General features: G+C 39.6%; 1 protein-coding gene across 2 annotated transcripts in view; it reads right to left on the bottom strand.

Moving 5' to 3' along the window:
• Nucleotides 1-16,878, bottom strand: part of BVES (blood vessel epicardial substance) — a 38,926-nt gene that overhangs the window by 17,214 nt on the left and 4,834 nt on the right. For both annotated transcript variants that reach the window (XM_066248009.1, XM_066248010.1), the window contains 6 exons: nt 16,106-16,321; nt 13,520-13,644; nt 11,886-12,073; nt 10,664-10,772; nt 1,821-1,988; nt 441-582 (listed from right to left, as the gene is read on the bottom strand). In XM_066248009.1, coding sequence (XP_066104106.1) covers nt 441-582; nt 1,821-1,988; nt 10,664-10,772; nt 11,886-12,073; nt 13,520-13,644; nt 16,106-16,321 — 948 coding nt within the window. The remainder of the gene's footprint in view (nt 1-440; nt 583-1,820; nt 1,989-10,663; nt 10,773-11,885; nt 12,074-13,519; nt 13,645-16,105; nt 16,322-16,878) is intronic.

A 16,878-nucleotide genomic window follows, 5' to 3' on the forward strand; every position in this document is an offset into this window, starting at 1 on the left:
CGCCCGACCGGGATCCACCCGGCACGCCCACCATGGGGCGACGCTCTGCCCACCAGGGGGCGATGCTCTGCCCATCCTGGGTGTCGCCATGTTGCGACCAGAGCCACTCTAGTGCCTGGGCCATCTTTGCTCCAATGGAGCCTCGGCTGCGGGAGGGGAAGAGAGAGACAGAGAGGAAGGCACGGCGGAGGGGTGGAGAAGCAAATGGGCGCTTCTCCTGTGTGCCCTGGCCGGGAATCGAACCCGGGTCCTCCGCACGCTAGGCCAACGCTCCACCGCTGAGCCAACCGGCCAGGGCAAAACTTGATTATTTTTAATGATACCTTTAGGTTGTCAAATAGTTACTTGCAAAGTTATTTGCCTCATCAAAGTTGTCATTTGTCTATTTCCAGTGACATCTTTCAGAAGCCTGAAGTAGTATCAGTTGTGGGATAACTTACGAAGAGAGGACACACTGGAGGTGCCGCGGAGAAACTGGTGTAAGCCGTCCTCGCTGTCGCTGGAGCTGGCTATGCTGTTCCTCATCTCCAGCATGGAAATCTGCGTGCAAAGGCTCAGCTGGTGCTCCAACTTTTTGGCCTTCTAAGAAGCAAAGTTTTAAGATTTCTGACATGTGTGGGGCTTAGATCACCTACTCCTTACCAGCAGCAAGAACTTTGCCTTGAAATAAAAGGCCACCCAGTATGTATAATAATAAGTGTCCAATAAATGTTAGCTATAATTTTTATTTTCTGAAATGACTATAAATGCATTATAATACATTTAGTATGCTCAATAGCTTATTAATCTAAAAATATAATAAGCACCAACCTAATTTGATAAACAAGATGACCTTACAACCCACCCTGGAGAATAGTAATCACAAGAACAATGTTTTGCATGTTCTCTTCTGTGAGCATTTTAATTCTTTCAAAGCAAATATGGGGAAGTGAAGTCAAATTGCGAATTGTTGAAGATCTATAAACCTCTGAAATTCCAAACTGAATTGTTATAGACCTCCACTCTATAAAGGGGGTTTTCGCGTTATGAGAGGCTCGACATGACGTTTTGAGTTTATGATGCTCACTCCCATAAAATTAAAAAAAATTGAGACGTGCTTCGGCTTACACTGTTAGCATTGTACTTTTCTTTACACTCATTTCTTTGTCATTTTTCCTGTTACTACAGTACAGTATATTTATGTCCTTTTCCTTTTTCTGTGGCTTAGTTTGTTTTTATGTTCTAGATTATGATTTTACAACTGCGTTAGGATAGGTAAGTGACTTAGGATAGTGGGTGTTTCGATTTACACCAAAATTTGGATTATGTTACTGTTGTAGGAATGGAACTATGTCATAACCTGAGGACCTGCCCCCTGTATCTCTCCTGTCACTTCTGGGCTTTCTGAGAAAGAACCTGACCAGGAGGGTGCGCAAGACTGAAGACTCCAGGGTTAAAGTGCTGCCTTCCTGCTGCCTGGGGCTTGCCTGCATTTCTCGGCCTGAACTTCCCCACTGCACTGCCTTCTCTGACTTACTCTACCCCCACTCCCTCGTACAACTCACAAACCATCTTCCTCTGATTGCTTAAAAGACTCTTTATGAAGAGGAGAGCACCTCACCCCATCAGTGGAGTTCCTTAACATTTAGAGATACCTCACTAGGCAACTGCAAACGTAATAGTTACAAAATATTTCCTCGCTCTTGAGACATGACTCCCTGAAGACTCTCTAAAGTAGAAGCATCCTCCCTTAGTTAACCTATGACTAACTGCATCAAGTGAGGTATACTTCACTACACACATTTATTTAACAAAATAAACACACTCAGAAGAACACTTACTTTATCATTTAAAGTGGGATCATTCAATGAGTACAGCTTATTTGTAATGTCTTTTCCTATAAGGTACCTAAATATTTCATATAAGAAAGGTTCAGATTCCAGAAAGTAAGTTAATCTTTCTCTTGACCAGCATAAAAATCTGCAGTTATCATCAGCAACGATGGTGACCTGATGAAGAAAGAAACAGGGAAAAAAATGTACATCGATGTGTATGAATTAGGACTGTAGTAATTTGGGGGAAGAGAAGTATGGAATAATCTAGTGGATATTATTAGAACAATGATTTGTCATATTAATTAAATTAAAATAAGAATATACACACAAGCTTCTATAACTATGTATAAAATTTTGTTTAAAACCAAACAATCTGCAGACAAAAAAAAAAAAAAAGCAAATTCTCCGAGTTTGTGGTTGTTGCTTTGTGAGGTCTGGTGACAGAATGGCCTCTGTACCAACAGCACTGTGTGGAGCATATTAGGTTAATATCCCAATAAGATGTATAATTTATGACTAAATATTTCTTTACACCCTGAAGATTCTAACAGAAGTTTAAGAATACAGTATCAAGCGGATGGCGCCATGGCTTCTCCTCAGGTGCTAAAATGGCTCTGGTTGCAATGGAGCAATGGCCTCAGATGGGCAGAGCATCGTCCCCAGGTGGGCATGCCAGGTGGCTCCCCTCAAGTGCATGCGGGAGTCTGTCTCTCTGTCTCCCTGCTTCTCACTTCAGAAAAATAAAAAAAGAACCCAGTGTTAAGAAAAAAAAAAAACTGAGGTAAAATTCATGAGGCTAAATTATGGATGAAAGACCTTCTCCAGCCAACTCCTCAAACACTAGCGAATGAGAAAACTGACTAACGAATTGGTTTTAGTAACCAGCCGTTCCTAACAGATACGGCTAGCAAAGGACCTTCTCCGAGTCTTTCTGTTACACATATTTCTTGAGGGTGACCTTTCAAAGTTATCTCCAATGTGGCCCACTGCAGACTCACACAGAGATCCACAGTGAGACCAGAACTGGGACACCACAGCCTTCCCTTCCGTCTTGCTGCACAGAGAGTGGGAGCGCACTGTAACTGCACTCCCCAGAGACAGTATCCCTCAAGCACATCCCTTCTCCACGTCCTCACAGCTCCCAGCCAGCTCTTCCTCCCACGCCACCCCCTTAGTACTTCTCTGAGCTTCAGGGGGCACATGTCCCTGAATCCTGGCACATCTGCCCCCCACCGAGCACTATGACATAAGTAACGAGGCATCTTCACATCTGAATGTCCTTCAACACACAGTGGTGCTCCATGCATATTTATTGTGTGAAGCAATTAACAAACGAACACAAATACTGTTGAAGGTAAAATCCATTTTTATATCTCAATATTAGATCCAGGGCCTATCCAGGTAGGAAGTTAATAAAGGGTTTTTTAGTTGATATTAAGTAATATCTCAGCCTCAGAGCAAATATATTTCCAAAGGAGCTCTTTCCCCTCTGTTAGTCACAAAATTAAACAAATTTCAGATGACAAGGGGTTATTTATTTATTTATTTATTTATTATTTTTTTCATTTTTCTGAAGCTGGAAACAGGGAGAGACAGTCAGACAGAATCCCGCATGCGCCCGACCGGGATCCACCCGGTACGCCCACCAGGGGCGACGCTCTGCCCACCAGGGGGCGATGCTCTGCCCATCCTGGGCGTCGCCATATTGCGACCAGAGCCACTCTAGCGCCTGGGGCAGAGGCCACAGAGCCATCCCCAGCGCCCGGGCCATCTTTGCTCCAATGGAGCCTCGGCTGCGGGAGGGGAAGAGAGAGACAGAGAGGAAAGTGCGGCGGAGGGGTGGAGAAGCAAATGGGCGCTTCTCCTGTGTGCCCTGGCCGGGAATCGAACCCGGGTCCTCCGCACACTAGGCCGACACTCTACCGCTGAGCCAACCGGCCAGGGCGACAAGGGGTTATTTATGTCAACTAAGAGAGACAATGGAAAACCTAGCTTCTCTCTTCACATCAATAACTAAAATCTGATCTTTAGTATATTAAGGTTTGGCTACTTTAAAAAGTGAGTCAAGGCCCTGGCTGGTTGGCTCAACGGTAGAGCGTTGGCCTGGCATGCGGGGGACCCGGGTTCGATTCCCGGCCAGGGCACATAGGAGAAGCGCCCATTTGCTTCTCCACCCCCCCTCCTTCCTCTCTGTCTCTCTCTTCCCCTCCTGCAGCCAAGGCTCTATTGGAGCAAAGATGGCCCGGGCGCTGGGGATGGCTCCTTGGCCTCTGCCCCAGGCGCTAGAGTGGCTCTGGTCGCGGCAGAGCGACGCCCCAGAGGGGCAGAGCATCGCCCCCTGGTGGGCAGAGCGTGGCCCCTGGTGGGCATGCCGGGTGGATCCCGGTCGGGTGCATGCGGGAGTCTGTCTGACTGTCTCTCCCCGTTTCCAGCTTCAGAAAAATACAAAAAAAAAAAAAAAAAAAGTGAGTCAATATTCCTAGAAAAAAATTACAATTATTTATTATCTTAAATGTAGGAATCTCCAAAACCAAACATATTAGATTTAAGAAATGTATTAGTAGCTCTGTGACTCCATAAAATATTAAATTCAATTCATCCTTTCAACATATATTATTACACATTCACTTAATGTCAGACACTGTTCAAGGCACTGAGGTTAGGATGGTGAACAAGAAAGATAAGATCCTTGCCCTGTCAAGCTGCCATTCTAGTGAAGGAAGCTGATAGAAAATACATAAATAAAATATGACCCACTCAGGTGGCAATAAGTATTTTTGACAAATACAGAACAGGGGAAAGTGATACAAAATGACTAGGAATGATAGCCATGTAGAATGCCACTCACTAAATATATGTATTGTATTTTTAAACATTTAAGATGCTTTTATATCTATTGTATAACTGGATCCTCAAAATTGCCTTTAAGATAAGACAGGTAATATTTTCCCCTATTTTTCAGATGCCAAATGAGAAGCACAAAAACCATATTCATAACCACATATTAATTAGTGGTGGAGTGAGCACTTCTGACTTTCAGCCCAGGCCTATTTTCCCACCAGGCCAAGTCCTACCCAATGTGTCCAATATTCTTCAAGACGATGAAATAGAAAGTAACCTGGCAAAGTGACCATAAGTAGCATGGCTTACAGTCCACTGAAAGTCCCTTAGACAAAGAACAGCTAAGCACCTGTCATAAAGCCTAAATTCTAATGGAGGAAGCCAATAAAAAGTAAAAGCATATGACAAAAAAGGATAAGATGTATAGGATGAGAAGTGTAAGGTCAAGCCAGTCCTTGGGAGTTCCCAGAAACAGTAGGAGGTGGGTACGTAAATGCAGATGCCTTAGTATTCTTTAAGAGTGATTAGAGAGGTGGGCACTGGGCACTCATGCGGCCGGCCATGCACATAGGTTCTGAAGAAAAGGTTTGGAGAGTTGAGGTGCCTTCATTTTGCAAAGACTTCGTCCATGACTTTGGAAAATATAATTCATGAACAGCAGGACAAGGATTTAAAAAGGAGTTTGAAATCATCCAGCAGAAGAAATTGTATGTAGGTGATAAAGCACTTAACTTCTTTTCAACTATTTTAATAGCCTTATTTCCACTGAGGTAATGACACTTTTAATATGATACTATAATTTGCTTAGCAAATCCATTTCTTAATGATGGTTGAAAATTTCTTTAACCATGTTTAAATTATTATTAAATTTAAACTTAATAATAGAATATCATAATAGAATTAGATATTATAATAGGATAATAAGCTATCACTGCAGTATGTATGAGTAACTTATAGGTCCTTAAGAGCAAGTATTTAGTCAGTAGTGGGTAGTTAATGGTTACTTAACAGTCAAGTAAAACATATTTTAATGAAGAATTTTTACAAATTGATATTAGAATATTTAAAGCTTCTGTAAAATAAATTTGCTTCTTGAGGTATTAGGCTACCTCAGCAACACCATACTTGAGCTCTTGTGAAGAATTTTACTGAAAAATAAAAGCTAACACAGCAATAGAAGGCATGAAATAATTTCTTTCAGGTAGAGTTTCACTAAGCATTTGTAACCAGGTTTGCTGTGATTACCTGAGGTACAGGATCAGTCTTGCACTTTAGGTTCCAAACCACTGTGCTCCCTCACACAAGGAGAAGGCGATACACAAGAACAAGGGTGTCTGAGGGAACTGGTGAATGTACTAGGACCAAAAACAGGAGTCTGACCGGATGACAGGTTGACTGCCCTCAGGGAAGAATTTAATTAATTAATTAGTTAATTAATTAATTTTTTGTATTTTTCCAAAGTTAGAAGCGGGAAGGCAGTCAGACAGACTCCCACATGCACTTGACCAGGATCTTCCCGGCATGCCCACCAGCGAGTGAGGCTCTGCCCCTCTGGGGTATCACTCCGTTGCTGTCAGAGCCATTCTAGCATCTGAGGTAGAGGCCATGAGCCATCCCCAGCGCCCAGGCCAATGTTGCTCCAATGGAGCCTTGGCTGCAGAAGGGGGCAGAGAGATAAAGAGGAAGGAGTGGGGGAAAGGTGGAGAAGCAGATGGGCGCTTCTCCTGTGTGCCCTGGCCGGGAATCGAACCCGGGACTCCTGTATGCCAGGCCGATGTTCTACCACGGAGCCAACCGGCCAGGGCCTATTATTTTCTTTATGTGTTGTACAACATTTCAAATGACAGGAACATGAAAATGTCCTGCAAGTGGTCTATTCAACTCATTCTCATTGAGTTCTCAGAGCATTAAAATACAGCAGTGTCAAAACTGGCAGATTAAACTGTTTCACAGCTTAACCAAAAGATTTATTTAATACTAAGGTAAGGCTTTATTTAAATACCAGTTAAAACTTAAGTGTTCATCTAGGCCCTGGTTAGTTTGCCTAGTGGTAGAGCATTGGCCCAGTGTGTGATGTCCAGGGTTTGATTCCTAGTCAGGGCACACAAGAGAAGCACCCATCTGCTTCTCCACCCTTCACCCTCTTGCTTCTCTCTCTCTCTCTCCCCTTGTCAAATCCATTGCTCAATTGGAGCGAGTTGACCCCTGGAGCTAAGGATGGCTGCATGGCCTCTGCCTCAGGCACTAAGAAGAGCTCAGTAGCTGAGCAATGGAGCAATGGCCTAGATGGGCAGAGCATTGCCCCTAGCGAGCTTGTCAGTGGATCCCAGTCAAGGCACATGCAGGAGTGTCTCTGCCTCCCCTCCTCTCACTGAATAAAACAAAACGAAACAGAAACTTAGTGTTCATTTATTTCACAAGAGCTTGGACATCTGCCTCCAAAACATTCTTCTTCCCTTAAAGTCAATAAGCTTTGATTTTCAGGCTTCACATCATAGAACCCGCTATCGACCATAGGAAGGAAAAAGAAAAACAAGTAAGTGGCAAAGACCACTGTATATAAAATAACTGCCCAAAGAAGAAGAAACCAAACACAAAAGACAACTTCTTCCTTTTATAATAATTATACTAGAGTCTATTAGCAGGAGAAACCTTGGTTTAGAAGTACCAAAACAACTGTAAGCCCATAGGGAGCAGCTGTAAGGTCTGAATCTGTTTTCTCAGCTCTACCACTCTGTCCATCATCACAGTTACCATAGCACCCGAACAAGAATGGCTGGGCAGTCTCAAGGGACAGTCAAATCCACCTGCCTTTCTTTCTTCCTTTCATCTTATTGCAGAATTCCTTAGTGCTACTACCAGAGAATAAATGGAAATAAATGAGAATTTAAAGGAAAGGTTAGAGGAAAATGCTATTAGCATGTAAAGAGCATGTGAGTGGAGCAGTTTGACCACTATTTCAAGTGTCCTCTGCCATGGGCACCAGCAGAAAGAAGTTTGCCTTTGGAACATGTGACATTTTTCCTCTGGGAACTTAGTTCAATAAGAGGCGATATACTACTCTACAAATGCGCAACAGCCACTTTTACCCTTGAGTAACTGCCAATGGGAACATTTTGTAAACAAAACACAATTTCTCTGGAGGGCTTGTTCTGATGGAATCTGCTCTAGTTGGGCAGGATACAGGTTTGATGATGCTAGAGTAATTGTTATCCATTGACCAGTTAGGAGGTGCCACACCAGACTCTATGCAGTGAAAAGGTGACTGGTGTTTGAGGAGGCTGAATACATACTCTTTACCCAGCTATGGCATCTCCACTTGGATCATGTTTTGGAATCTTCATAGCTATTATCAGGAACATTTATCAACTATCAAATCTCAAATCCCAGTCTCCAAGAAGAGAGAGAAGTGTAACTAGTGGTAAGAATTCCTTTCTTGTTAACTTAATTATAAATATAATAATTTGAAGCCCAGTAGAAATGATTATACATGTTTTATCCCTGGCTTCTCAGGGGCCATTTGCTTCTGGAAACAAAGGAGGTTCGGTTCTCACTGTCTCTCCAAATCTCAGTCTATTCTGGATCATATAAAACTGACCTGTTGTGTAAAAGCACTTGCTACTATACGCATAGAGAAATGGATGTAATAGATAAAAGTCAGGCTTTGGAAAAAGAAATTGTATGGAGGTCAGAGAAAGGAGGAGAGCGGAAAGATGTGGCCCTGTTCAGTTTGTAGACAGTGATAATTAAAGATACAATAAGAACATAAATCTCAGGGCATAGCTGACTGTCACAAACACAGGATGAGAGTGTAAATTAGAGAGCCCAAATATAGCATTTGCTTTGTTCTGCAGCTTACACTCAACCAGCTTGGAAACACTGACCCTAGTTAGTGAGCTTATCTGAGACCTTCTAGTACATGCACATCACTTTAACAAGCTGTACTGTTACTCAGGCAAGGTGGGAGCAGGGCAGGGCTGAAACCATTGCAAATAAGCTAAACCGTATGTCTATAAATTTTCCCTTTCATTTCCATGCGGCATCCCAAATTTTATAGCATCTCAAAATGAGACTCAAGAATAAAATCTGTAATCAAGAGTCCTGACTTTTGCCTGACCAGGCAGTGGCACAGTGGATAGAGTGCCAGCCTGGGATGCTGAGGACGCAGGATGGAAACCCCGGGAGGTCGCCAGCTTGAGTGCAGGCTCATCTGGCTTGAGTGCGGGGTCACTGGCTTGACCGTGGTAACAGAGACCCCAAGGTCACTGGACTTGAGCAAGGGGTCACTGACTCAGCTGGAGTTTCCCCAGCCCCATCAAGGCACGTATGAGAAAGCAATCAATGGACAACTAAGGTGCCACAACTATGAGTTGATACTTCTCATTTCTTTCCCTTCCTGTCTGTTTCTGTCTGTCTGTCTGTCTCTCTCAACAAAAAAAAAAAAAAAAAAAAAAGAAAAGAAAAAAGAAAGAAAAAAAAGAGTTCTGACTTTTCCTCCCTTGGGTTATTGTATTTCCTACCTACATATGGTCATCCTCTTGCTCACAAGCAGCCCTGTTCAGAGACTATTCCCTTACTGATATTTATCTAGAAGCCAAGATGAAAAGAAGCTGTCACCTATTTTCTTGGTTACTTCCGGAAAGTTCTGTTTTTGGAATAAAACAAAATACAATTTTTCTTACCGTCAATAAACTTTATTAAATAATATAATTGCCATTATTATTAATGATTTCTTGCCAGTGTGAGGGCAATTTGTATATCCCATTTTTTAAAAATGTTTTATCTTTTGATGCGAAAAATTGAACCAGTGCTTGTTTGATATCTTCTTCATTTTTGAATTTTTTGCCCTTCAAAAAATTTTGTAAGGACAAAAACAAGTGATCGTTGGAGGGTGCTAAGTCTGGGGAATATGGTGGATGCGACAGACATGCTTCTGTAGCATTTCTTCCTTGTTGAAATTCGTAAAAATTACAGTGGCGTAAATGAACTTTATCAGTAGCCATGGGTACACTATCACTTCACACATAAGACTAACGTGAATCAACTTTGTTTTAATTTGCTACGTCAGTATGTATACATTAAGTGATAAAAATAGAGAGGCGCACATGCGCCAAATAAATGTGCTTACGTGTCGAAACTTGTGATAGAAACGGACAGAACTTTCCGGTAGACCTTACAAAATAGGAAGGTTGGTATTTACAGAACGAATCACAACAAAGTGCCATATCATGGAGCAATTTATTTTAAGATACAAAAAAATATCATGCTGAGTAGTCGATGTACAAATTGGTGTAACTATGAAAACCTTCATTCTTTGCTCTTAAATATAGTCATTGCATATAAAAGAGAAAAGTGATTAGATTTTCATAAGGATTAACAACATGAATTTCCTAGGGCAGAGACGGTTTCCTGTTTCTCCTCAATAAGAGTAACCAATTACATGCTTTAGGAATACTGATTACCCACAACTGACATTCTCCTTCTTTCTGTAAAAAAAGCATTAGATGTTTTCCATGAAAAATGATAAAAATTCAAATAACCAAAGGAAAATAAAAAAAGCAATCAAACTCAACAAACCAGAAATACCAGTGTTAACACTGTCACCAAATTAAGATATGCACATATATACACTATTTAAAGTTATAAAAAATGAGAGCATATTCTATATACCACATGGTAACCTCTTTTTTCAATAAATAATGGACACTTCTCTATAGTATCCTTCGTTTATTGAGGCATGAACTAGTTTCAATCTTCTTGAAAATCATGCCAGACTTTAAAAGTTCTCATCACAAGAAAAAAAAAAGTAACTAATGTATGTATGGTGATGAATGTTAACAAGACATATTGGGGTGTCATTTTGCAATATATACAAATATTAAATCATTATGTTTTACATTTGAAACTAATATAATGTTATAGGTCAAATATACCTCAATTTAAAATAAATGTATAAATAGAGTAAATAAATAAATAACCCCCCCAAAACACCCCATGCCAAAACATACCTGGAATTTTTCACCTTTGTGCATCTGAGTTGATCTAAATTCAGGAGAATCTATAAAGGCACAGGGGTAAATGTTATGCAGAAAATGTCCTTGATAGGAGACCTTCATTCTGATAACAGAAATTAATGTTAATAAATGCATAATGTCCACAAATAAAATGACAATCCTTAAAATGTCCATAACTTTATGGGTTTGTATTTTGTACTAAAGTTTTAAAGACTCCCCAAATGACTGACATAATTAAAAGAACTTCCTGAAAACAAGTATTTATTTCAAAATAAATTTTACCAATAAGAAAAGGACAAGTTCTAGTATTAAACCAGATATGTGTCTTCCAATGTGTATCATTGCTCTTTTAGCCACAGCAACCACATTCAAACTCAGACACTTCAGAGAAAGGGTTGTATTAATTATTACATCAGAACAACATACACTAGCTCTTTCCCAGAAGACTGATAGTCCTACAAGTTTGTTCTTCTTATTCAGTGAGAGGAGGGGAGGCAGAGACAGACTCCTGCATGCACCCTGACTAGGATCCAACTGGCAAACCCACTAGGGATAATGCTCTGCCCATATAAGGCATTGTTCCGTTGCTCAGCAACTGAGCTCTTTTTAGTGCCTGACGTGGAGGCCATGGAGCTATCATCAGTGCTCAGGGCCAACTCGCTCCAATTGAACCATGGGTGCAGGAGAAGAAGAGAGAAAGAGAGAAGAAAGAGAAGGGTGGAGAAGCAGATGGGCGCTTCTCTGGTGTGCCGACTGGAAATCGAACCCCAGACATTCACACGCTGGGCTGACACTCTACCACTGAGCCAACCAGCCAGGGCTAGATATCAGATTTGTGATATTCAAAAAATAATGACCTCTGAAACATGCATAAGCTTCTTGAACTTTAATGCCTGACTTAAACCTACTTCAATTTTGACTCATTATTTTTTTAAATCTATTTTTAACAGGATTTACTAGGGTGACATTGGTCAATAAAATTATATGTTTCACAGTAAGATCAAAAAGTTAACAAGGTTCACAATTAAAAATCCTGACGCCAAGAAGATGAAGAGTAGCCAATTCTATGTCACTAACATGTTGCTCTGTAGCATTCCAAATTGCCGTTGTAAACCTAAAGCTCACCAACAAACTCTGTGACCACTTCCTCCTGTTATTTGGGGCAATATTCCCTTCTGTTCATTTCCTACCTGGAGGCCATGAGAAGATCACTTACTTTCCCTTTAGAAGAATACTGAGACGGTCATCAACTGAGGTTTTATCCTCTGCAGCATACATCTGACCCTTTTTCAAGGTTTGTATTACACAAAACTGTCCAGTTAATCTTCTGAATAAATCTGGAGGTACGCGGAGTGGTTCGAACAATCGCCGGTAGATACCACTGAGTTCCTTTTCGATCTTGACCTGAAGTGCAGCAGTGATGAGATGCTGTACTAAAGCAGCACTAACAAAGCACTGGCCTCTGTGGGCTAGATACAGCTCTGAGAATAAATCTGTAATATATACTATCATCCTTCTGCATTTCAGCCAATGGAATCTTACACAGAGAGTAAGTGGTGATTTAAGTTTCAGTGCTGAAAGGGTACTTTTGCTGTTAAATGGAACTGAGAGCATGTGGGGAAGATTTGCATTATTGATCCCCTCTTTCCCTATGTGCTGCTATAAAGCTACTGTGGAGGATGTGAATGTTGTCATAGCATTCATCTTCCCAATTTTAGGATTTTCTACAAATAACACAAAACCTGCTTGTTTTTAGAACAATCTTGTTTCACAGAAAAAAATTACACTAACTTTGAAATATTTATCAAGACAATGAACACATAAAATAGGAGTCTATGTGGAAACGCATTTATGAAAATACATACATTAAACATTTTATTTACAAGTAATTAACAATGAATCACTATAGGAAAACATGCATCCACAGCTGCAATTATTGCTTCTCATTTATTTATTCTGAAGCAAAGTGAATAGTATAAAAGGGTTTCAGTGCAGCCGTTTCATTCTAAGCTAAAAAAAATCTGTAGAATGGAGAACCCACTGGTGAGTAAGGCTGGCTACTGGAAGAAGGGAAAAGCAAATTGGCTCAATCCCTTCGGTGGTCAGACAAGCAAAGTCCAGTCACACTCATCTTTGGGCCCAGCACTGGTCTGGGAAAACTGGATTGCGTTTCAGTGAACTTTGGGGTTTAAGTGATCATCAATACCAATAAAATCGATGGCAGTCATGCTATGAAGCGTAGAGACCCAGACAAGGAGATTTGTTCAGAAGTCATGATAGCCTTTGTAATATTCTAATTCGTCCTGCTGTGCCACTGTCATGAAGAACCAGCATTTATATTCTATCTACATCTTTTCATTCTTGGTATGATCAAGGAAACACAGCAAGATAAATCAGAACTGAAAAGAAAAACTTAAGTCCTAGTGGCTTGATGACAACTCACCAAAAATGGTGACATGCTTAAACGAATATTTTGAGCATAATAAAAAATATAGTCATTACATTTAAAAAGTAGCATAAAAAATAGCATGAGCTATTGGTAAATTGCTAGTATGTTTATAGAAGTTGCCTATGAATAATTAATTTTATAACTAGGTGAAGATATTCCCAAGTGACATTTGAATATCAACAGACAAAAGAAATAATGAAGGTATATGATGAAAAAGAGAGAATACTGCCATGTTATGGTATTCAAATGTTTCATTTTCGGGCATATATAAACAAAGTTCCATCTGGAATGATATTAAAGGGATTAAAGATGTTAGATGCTCATTCTCAAGTCTGAACAAAGTACTCTAAAAGCTTTTAGCTTTAAAATCTCTTCCTTACTAATTAATTTTTAGTAATTACCGGTCTTTTCTTATACAAAAGATATGAAAGATGCAAAATGTTGACACCGAGGAACACTGAGTTCCAGATCATGATATCCAAGGCACATCGGTACACGGTGGCCCAGGCGATATAAAGGGAGCATCCTGTTGAATAACAAAATACAATATGTTAGATGTTTAGAATAGCTTCAGCATGAAGCTTAATGAATTTGTAAAATGAACCAAACACATTCTAGAAATATCAGCGCCACATCACATTAAGTTTCACTTTCTTTTTTTTGCTGATTATAAAAAAAAAAAACATGCTTTGTTACCAAAAGTTTGTAGTTAAAAAAATTTTAAGGGGGAAAATCCATAATTCTTCTATGTAAGAAAATCACTATCAACATTTAATACTTCTTTACAGTCTTTATGCATTTTCACCTGACGGCAAAAATACTGGATACGATTTTAAAACCTTCTCTCTTACTTACTGCAGTGATTTCCCCACCGTATTAAAACTCTTTTGTAGTAGTTTTTAATGACAGTAACTGATTAAACCATAATTTATTCAGCCACCTCCCTATTGGTGAAGAGACTGACAGTAAGTCAAAGTGAATTTCATAGCTTTTGATGATACTGAAAAATTGTTTCCCAAAAGGTTTCTAAAAATTTGTAATTCTACTAGTTGAAAATGCAGGTACCTAGTTGTCAGTATTATAAAATTTGCGACCTCTTAACTTGGAGGAATTCTGCATAATTTGTAAAATTATATTTTGCATTTCCATGATTTTTGGTGAGTTTGAATATTTTACCCAAATATTTTAACCATCTGAATTTTAACTTGGTGGTTATCCATTCACCTATGAGAATCTTCCTAGATTTTCTTATTGATTATTTTACTATAAGTAAAATATCAATAGTTTCTTTTGATTAATTTTATGGTGAGAGCACCTATATATATTTAATTCAAAATAAAATTATCAATGATACAAATAAGATATATCAATGACACACATACATAAAAGCTAACCTCCCATATTAAAAAGTTATTTATTTGCAATTTTTTATTTCATCAGAACTATTTGGGGCAGCTGAATAACAGTATAAAGTGTAAAACTTTGAATATTCTGTAACTATTTCATACCAAAATTTGAAAAAATTTTAAATATTATTACTTAAATGAGACAAGGAAACATAATGGAAAGGCTGATGGAAAGCCAGAGGACCTGAATTACAGTCCTGGGAAGGCTACGTTCTCTCAGCCTTAGCGTTGGATGAGTCATTCAACTTCCCTAAGCCTCAGTTTCTTCATTTATAGTTTTAGACTAAATAATCTCTTTGATCTATTCCACCTCCCAAACTCTGTCTTCAAATCATAATTAGCTTTTGATTTTTATAGGGTATTTTTTTATTCAATATTCTGCTCCACCTGCTCCAATCCTTACCTTACTCAGAGATAACGCAGACACAGAAGTCCTGTCCCATCAGCTACCTTCTAACTGCCCTTTCAGCCCCTACATTGGCCATTCCATGTCATATTTCATGTATTTCAGGCACAATGAGATACTCTTCATTCTCTCTCAATATGCTGTATTTCTCTCTCCACTGTGCCTTTTACCTGGAATCCACACACGCTTACCACTCAAAGAAATCCTACTTATCTTCCAAAAGCTAGCTCCAATGTCATTCCCTCAAGGAGACTTTGCTCTGCCTTCTTGCTAAGCCAATAGTGATAACTCTCTTCATTTCTCCTTGGCACTGGGCACACACACCTGCATTACATGTGACCACCCCTCTGTTTTCTTCCCCCAAAAGAGTGTCTTTTTCAGGGATGAAAACTGCCTTCTTCATCTTTGACACATTCAGGTGCTCAAAATTGTACCTGAATAAATGAATCATTAGGGAAATAATCACAGAGAGTAATTTGTCAAAATTCACTGGCTAAAATAATAAATTCAATTTTTTTTAGTATTTTGATGTGAATCAATCAACTTAATCTGCTTCATCAGTTACTGGGGCCAAAAGAGTTTTATTTAAACTAGCATGTCTGGATAATTGCTCTTGTTCCTAATGTTGCTTTGCTGCCCATATCAAGCATATATTTATTCAAGTAATAATATTTAAGACTCTTAGTACTTACTAAGTGCCAGGCACTGTTATAAGTCAAATGTGTAGTACATTCACACATCCCCCACACACTCATTTAATTCTCACAACAACCCTAGGAGGTGGTATTATTTTTACCCTATTTGACACACAAGGAAACTGAGGTACAGAAAGGTTAAATCTCTTGCTCTAGTTACACAATTAGTAAGTGCTGGCACCAGGATTCAAATCACACAATCTGGCTCCAAAATCTGCACTCCTACACACAAATGGATTTTGTGATATCTGGGCAATCTAAACAATGTGAAAATGTACAAAGGTTTATCTAAAGTAAGTAAGGGAGTGGTATGGTACGAGGCCTATGTTCTAAGTTACTTGGTATACTGCTAACTTAATAACATAGAGATATTTTTGGTATGCTATAGACCGAACTCAAAATTCTCTAAAGCTCCCAGTACAAAACCCATCTGATTCCAGTTATGAAAAAGTTACATAAAGTCTCATCTAGGTATCTTACCTATAGCTAACAGCCCCCTAAGAAGTATCATATGGAGTTGAAGAGTGGTTGGAATAACTAACCCAACTGCAAAGAAAACATTTGCTACATGAAAAACTAGATGATGTATCTCTCTCCAGTTTTCACAAGTAGTCTCACTGGAAGGCACGGGTGTAAAATTTATTGCAGTTGATTCTGTCACTGGGCTGGACTCAGTATAATTCATCTTGAAAATTCCTGTAAAAACAAACAAAAGGACAATCATAAAAATGGCAGCTGTATCTTATAACAAAATTAATTCTGTGAACTAAATGTTGGTAAATAGACTTCTCTGGTGTTTATGAATTAGACAGAACCAGGTCCAAATTCCAGCTCTGTCACAGCCTGAATCTTGATCTGTTAAGAAAATAATAATACCTCATTTAGCTTTATCATTAAATGAAATAAAATACATAAAATACTTAGCATAGCCTGACCAGGTGGTGGCACAGTAGATAGAGTGTCGGACAGTGATGCAGAGGACCCAGGTTCAAAACCTCGAGGTCACCAGCTTTAGCGTGGTTTCGTAGACAGGACCCCTTGGTCGCTGGCTTGAGCAAGGGGTCACTCACTTTGCTGTAGTCCCCCAGTCAAGGCACATATTGAGAAAACAATCAATGAACAACTAAGTTGCTGCAACGAAGAACTGATGCTTCTCATCTCTCCCTTTCAGTCTGTCTGTCCCTCTCTCTGTCTGTCACCAAAATACCCCCAAAACTTAGCATAGTGCACCACTACTCTCATATATGTTTGTA

Source organism: Saccopteryx bilineata, chromosome 12, assembly GCF_036850765.1.
Source record: "Saccopteryx bilineata isolate mSacBil1 chromosome 12, mSacBil1_pri_phased_curated, whole genome shotgun sequence".
In the NCBI taxonomy this organism is placed as follows: domain Eukaryota; kingdom Metazoa; phylum Chordata; class Mammalia; order Chiroptera; family Emballonuridae; genus Saccopteryx; species Saccopteryx bilineata.